A 6,598-nucleotide genomic window follows, 5' to 3' on the forward strand; every position below is an offset into this window, starting at 1 on the left:
GTTGTTGTTTTACTTGTTTAAATTACCAGTCTTCACTCCTTCAAATTCTGCGCGTGCGCACAAGTACCATGACCATTCAACGTCCAACATCAGGGGCCGCGAAAGATGCTTACGTGCACGAAAGATATCGTGCATAATATTTACATAATAGTCAAACTTTAAATATACTTAATGCACGTCATTACATTCCCGGTCTCTAAACTACTTGTGTAGTTTACATAGTTCTTACTGATCTTCTTTGGCCAACAAAAGTACAATCTTCGAGATTGGTCTCTTATACACAGTTTCTTTTGCTTTTATCATTACAGTCCTAACGAATCCTTGAGAATCTGGTTCTGTGTCCACGACTAAACTTAATGGCCACACATTACGCGGTGTATTTTCTTCCTTTAAAATTACGACATCTCCCGTCATAAGGTTACGCTTAGGTTGTTGCCATTTACTTCGTTCTTGTAGGGTAAGAAGATATTCTTTCTTCCATCTAGTCCAAAACAGATTCACCAGATATTGAACTCTTCGCCAGCGACGATGCAGGTAGATGTCGTTCTTTTGGAAATTTCCAGGAGGAGGAAGTACCACAGTAGACTTCGTTGTGAGTAGGTGATTGGGGGTTAGTGGGTGTAGATCAGAAGGATCATTTGATACCGACGTTAATGGTCTAGAATTAATTATAGCTTCAACTTCGCATACTAAGGTTCTGAATGACTCTTCATCCAAACGACTGCAGTGCTCGTACATTAAACCCGCTAGAACCTTTCTTGTAGATCTGATTTGGCGCTCCCACACGCCGCCCATGTGGCTAGCCGATGGTGGATTGAATTGCCACTCTATTCCTTCTTGGCGAAGTTTGATACGGATGTCATCTTGATCCATTTCTTCTAAGGCTCGTTTAAGTTCCCTATTTGCACCGACAAAATTTGAACCATTATCACTTCTTAAACGTAGTACAGGGCCACGCCGAGCTATGAAACGACGAAGTGACAAAATGAATGAATCTGATTCGAGAGAATTAACAATTTCGATGTGCACGGCTCTACTCACTAAGCAGGTAAAAATTGCTCCATATTTCTTCAGCTCTTTGCGTCTTTCTTTTACGATGAAAGGACCGAAGTAGTCAACCCCTGTATGAGTAAATGGAGGTGGGAGTAACGGTCTTCTGGTAAATAAGCCATTTTCTGGTCGTTGACCTTTCCATGATGACGAAGGCAGAAAACGCACTTGGAGAGGACTCGTCGTACTGCAGCGTTAATTTTTATCACCCAATACTTTTCTCGAATGGCTGAGATAACATGATTACGTCCAACATGACCCAACTGGCGGTGAAAATGACGTATGATAAGGGTTGTAACGTGGTTCCTGTAAGGTAAGATAATTGGATGGGCAGTTTCTGGCGATAGTTCTGTACGGTTAAGCCGGCCTCCGACTCTTAGGATTCCGTCTTTAAGTTATGGGTCGAGACAATAGATCGAGCTGATTTTCTTGATATTCGTTTTCTTGCTTTTCTGAACTTCCGGTAGTTTACTAGATCTTCGGTCTTGATGTTGCCAAGACACATCATCTCTTTGGGAAACGTAGTTAACTGGATGAACTTTATGATAGCGATTTCAGCTTGAGCTAATTCTTTAACAGAAAGGGGTGTGGAGTAACTATTCACGCTGAAGTTTTCATCATTTTCACTTGAACGAGCTTGTATTTTATCTCGTAGAATCCTTTAACGAGAAATACGCTACAGCTTTCTTCAATCGGTACCAAGAAGAGATAGAGAGAATTAACTTGTTCGTAGGGTTAGGTCATTAATGTAGTTGCATTACTTTCAACTTGCTGTTTAATTTCAGGATCATCTTCATTAATTTGACCCATATCGACTGGCTGTTGTGGCCACTCATGTTCTGGTTTCCAAAGGAACTCTGGACCTTGGAACCATCGTCGCTGTTGAGATAGTCGATCACCACTTGTTCCTCGTGAAGCATCATCGGCAGGATTGTCATCGGTTGAAACGTATCTCCATTGACTTGGATCTGAATAGTTACGAATTAATTGGATACGGTTTGCCACAAATACGTGAAACCTTTGTTTCTCGTTCATGATATAACGAAGAACGGTTGTGGAATCGGTATGGTTTTTCATGTCAAAGATATCGTCCAACTCATTCTTTAACAGTTCTCCGATACGAACGGCTACTGCCGCGGCGGTGAGTTCCAAACGTGGTATCGTAACTATCTTTATCGGAGCTAGACGAGCTTTACCCAGTAGGAATGAACAATAGATACGATCATTCTCATCACATAAACGAAGGTATGCTACCGCTCCATAGCCTGTTGCACTGGCATCGGAGAAGATATGAATTTGTTGAGAAACTACTTTCCCAAAATCTGTGGGTTTGAAGCATCGTGGCACTTGCAACTTCTGAAGTGAAAGGAGCTCTTTTAGCCATTTTCCCCACCGAATCTTGTGCCCTTCAGAAACTTCCTCATCCCAGCCAAGGTCTTCACGGCAAAGGTCTTGAAGTATTTTCTTTGCGGGGAGTAAAAACGGGGCTCCGAAACCAAGAGGATCATAGACGGAGGAGACAGTTGATAATATTCCTCTTCTAGTAAGCGGTTTGTTGCTAAGAACAATGCAGAATTCGAAAACATCTAATTCGACGCACCACTGCATTCCAAGAGCACGTTCAATAGGTAGTTTGTCACAGTCTAGGTCTAATGTTCTGGTTTCCTTTGAACGTTCTTCTGCTGGGATTGTCTCAAGAACCGCACGACTGTTACTGACAAATTTGGTCAAATGAAATCCTCCTTTTGCGCACACTATCTTTAGGTCTTGCATTAAGTTCGTGGTACTTTCTACAGTTTTGTCTGAACGCAAACAGTCATCGACATAAAAATTTCGCCGAATAATTTCAGCAACGACTGGTTAATCTGACTCGTTGTCTGTAGCTGTCTTCCTTAGCGCATAATTGCAACAACTCGGTGAAGAAACTGCCCCGAAAAGATGGACTACCATTTGATACTCTTCAATTTCCCCATCCAAGTTACCTTCTGGCCACCAAAGAAACCTCAAATAGTTCCACTGTTCTTTTGGCACCCGAACTTGATGGAACATGGCCTCCACGTCCGCCATAAAGGCTATGGGTTCTTTTCTGAAGCGGGTAAGAACACCAACGAGAGAATTTGTAAGATTGGACCTTGTAGTAATGATTTGTTTAATGATGTTCCAGCATAGTCAGCGCTACAGTCGAAGACGACGCGTATCTTTTCGGGTTTTTTAGGATGATAGACGCCGTGATGTGGTACGTACCAAACTTTACCAGACGCTGGACAAACTTCACTTTCAGGTATCTTACGAGCATAACCTTGGCGAATGATTTCGTTCTTAAATTCACAGTAATCACGGTGGTATTTGGTATCACGTTGCATTTTCTTTTTCTGCCACAATGCTCGCTTCAATGCCTGACTTCTGTTGTTTGGTAATATGACCTCTGGATTTCTAAAAGGAAGGGGGGTTTCATAATGACCGTTGATTAGACGAATGCCATCATCCATCTTAGTTAGAAATTGCTTGTCTTCTTGAGAAAGGCTACGTTCGTCGGGACCCACTTTGCAGTCGTTAAAGTCCATTTCAAACATACTACTTCTTTAACTGTATCATTTGCTTCACGAACAACAATTCGATGACACGAGATGTCAGTTTGTGAGGTGTTGATTATGGACAGGGGACCAATCAAAGTCCATCCGTGACGAAGACGCATTGCGAAGGGACCCTCACCATGGCTGGGTACAACTTCTAAAGGCTCGAGTGCTGCTGGGCAATTACTACCGATTAATAAACCGATTTCAAGGCCTGGTTGAAACTCTGGAATCAACTTCGCAATTTCGTGAAGGTGTTGCCACCGTTGCATCATTCCAGGAGTAGGGATTTGTTTCTCTGTGACTGGAATCTCAGTTCTTGTATACAGTCTTGGTATTTCGACTGGATTAGCGTCTTTCATATCAGTCACTACCAAATCTTCTACAATGGTACTGTCCACCAAATTACGACCGAGCATCGTTCCAAGCTGCAACTTCGTACTTCGGCCTTGTACACCGAGCTGTTCTTGAAGACTTTCTGTTAGGAAACAGCCTCCACTACCGTTGTCATAAAATGCGTAGGTAGTTACTGTTGCGGTGCCACCCTTCCGCTTGACTTTCACTGGAATGATAGCATGTACGATCACTACATCATTCGGGGAGTTGAATGGTATTTTAGTACAAGCATTCTTAACTTCTTCCTTGTTCTCATGATCTTGATTCTCTAACTTGAAATCCTCAATATGAAGTGCAGATGGATGTGGCTTATTACATTTCTTACATTTCCTTTTTCGTAGACAGCCCTTTGATATGTGGTTCTTCTCGTAACACGCGAAACACATCTTGTTCTGCTTAAGGTATTCTTTTCTTTGTTCAACGGTTTTCTTCAGGAAAGTTTGACAATCGTCCAAGCATGGCCAGAAATTGCGGACATGGAATATGCAGATTGCCGTAGCAAATTTGCATATCTGTTCAAATATTATTCGTTTGCAGAACTAAAAATTACATTGCGCATTCTTAAATTTCGCAAAATTAAGGAAAACCATTGCATCTTTGCAATTTGCCCTGGTTGTTTCTTGTAATTCGTGTCATATTAAAGATCCTGAGTTAATATTTTGCTGGTAAAGGTTTATGTCGGCTCTGCATTTTTATTTTATTTGTACGCTATTACGGTTTTCGTTTTATATGGTATTCAACGTGATAAATGACCAAAACTTTGTTTTGAAAATGCAGGACGAATACTGATAAAACATTTTGAAATACTGTCTCAAAATATTAAGATTAACTTTCTCTGCAACGAGCAATTAAGGCAAATTATAATCGACCACCTAAAGCTGTATTTATAGCGTTTAGTACTGTGCACATTACAGTTTACTATAAGCTCACGAAGCTTTATTTTGACACCATATGCAAATTTAGGCGGAAGTAGAATGTTAATTATGTCCGAATTTTCTGGCCATGTCGTGAGAAGAGTTGCATAACGGACAGACAATGTTCTGTTTTGCTGACCCGGCCCCGTGTACTAACGTAGGGTTCGTTACGAAACTAAAGTTCTGGTTCTTTGACTGACTACCGTCTCTCCTTTCAAATTTCTTGGAATTTTCTTTGCCTTTACTGAGAGCATCTTTCCCAAATACTGGATCATTTGCAGCATCAGCAGCGGATTGAACAAAATCAGTCAAGTTCTCAAAGTTGGCTATCTTTGCGTTGTCTCTTCTGATCTTGGCTACGAGATCTCTCCACTTTGCTTGCAGATGGAACGGCAACTTTGATACCACTGCTTGCATGTTCGGTGCATGATCAAGTACACACAAATGAGAAATACTCTTCATAGCGGTCTTACATTTGATCAGAAAAAGAGAAAATGATTTCAGGACCTTTCCTTCATCCGATTTGATAGCTGGCCAACTTAAGATTTTCTGGATATATGCCATGGATATCTTATATGGATCCCCATACTCCTTCTTCAACAACCGTCTTGCTTCTGTGTAACCTTCATCAGGGTCCATGTGTAAACAGCCTTCGATCAGATCTTTCGGTTCTCCAGTTAAATATTGATTTAAATAGTAGAGAAGGTCAGCTTTGTTATGAACTCGATGTTGTATTCGAGCGTCAAAAGACGTGACAAAGGTTCTGTATTCTAAAGGATCGCCTCTAAATATGCTTATAGATGACTGCGGTAAAGTCATTGAAGCGGTGAGCTGTTGATGGGCTGCTATCAAAGTTTCTGTCTGCCTTTGCTGTAGTAGCATCATACCTTCAAGCACGCTCTTTGTCTCATTATTTACATTGTTACCCTTTGACAGTGAGGTAGGTTTTACAGACGTAGAATATTCGTTTCCAAACAGTCGAGCATTTAGTGGAAATCGTACTTCCTGACGTGGTGTTGGATGATCATGACGCTGAGGTAGTGTATGCATGACCACGCATTACACTTCGTCTTTCGGTTACGTTATGCGATGTTTCAAATGGTTGATTTGCTGTTTGTAGTGTAGGAGGGAGTCTTCGAACTGGAAGCTGTTGAAAGGATGATCCTGACGTCTTGGAGATTGAAGGAACATTGGAAGCTACTGAAGCTTGGCCGAGAAGTCTTTGCTTATCAGACGGTTCGTCATCGCTCATTTCAGCCAGAGCTCTCTCTCTCGCTTCCGCCTTAACTATCTCTATTTCCAACTTTAGATCTTCTTCAGCATTCTTAAGGGCTTGTTTCTTCTTTAACATAGATCTTTCGACCATTAATTCGGCCAATTTAACCTTTTCTTGCTTCCTAGCAGAGAGCTTCGACGATCTTGAACTGGTCTTAGACTTACGCCTGTATTCTAAAAGCTCACTCACATTCAAACTCATTGAGTGGGAGATCTTAATCTTCTAATAACGTTTGAATGGCGGTATTTCAGGCCGAATAGGAGCTTGATTTTTAGTGATTTACCTTATATCTTTCCATCTATTCAGAGAAAACTTTCTCATTGATCAGCATTAACAAAATTTATATGTCACACTCAATGAGTGTGAGTGTGAGTGAGCTTTTTGAATAC

General features: G+C 41.2%; 1 protein-coding gene across 1 annotated transcript; it reads right to left on the bottom strand.

Annotated features, from left to right (window-relative positions):
• Positions 1-225: 225 nt before the first annotated feature.
• LOC114539211 lies at positions 226-5,815 on the bottom strand. Its single transcript, XM_028559882.1, has 6 exons — positions 5,087-5,815; positions 3,594-4,447; positions 3,295-3,483; positions 3,033-3,181; positions 1,812-2,852; positions 226-962 (listed from the first exon to the last, which is right to left on the bottom strand). Exons 1-6 carry the CDS (start codon positions 5,813-5,815, stop codon positions 226-228), a joined length of 3,699 nt encoding a protein of 1,232 aa, XP_028415683.1.
• Positions 5,816-6,598: the final 783 nt, after the last annotated feature.

This window comes from Dendronephthya gigantea, unplaced genomic scaffold (assembly GCF_004324835.1).
Source record: "Dendronephthya gigantea isolate DGI-Jeju-01 unplaced genomic scaffold, DenGig_1.0 000003F, whole genome shotgun sequence".
Taxonomy (NCBI): Eukaryota; Metazoa; Cnidaria; class Anthozoa; order Malacalcyonacea; family Nephtheidae; genus Dendronephthya; species Dendronephthya gigantea.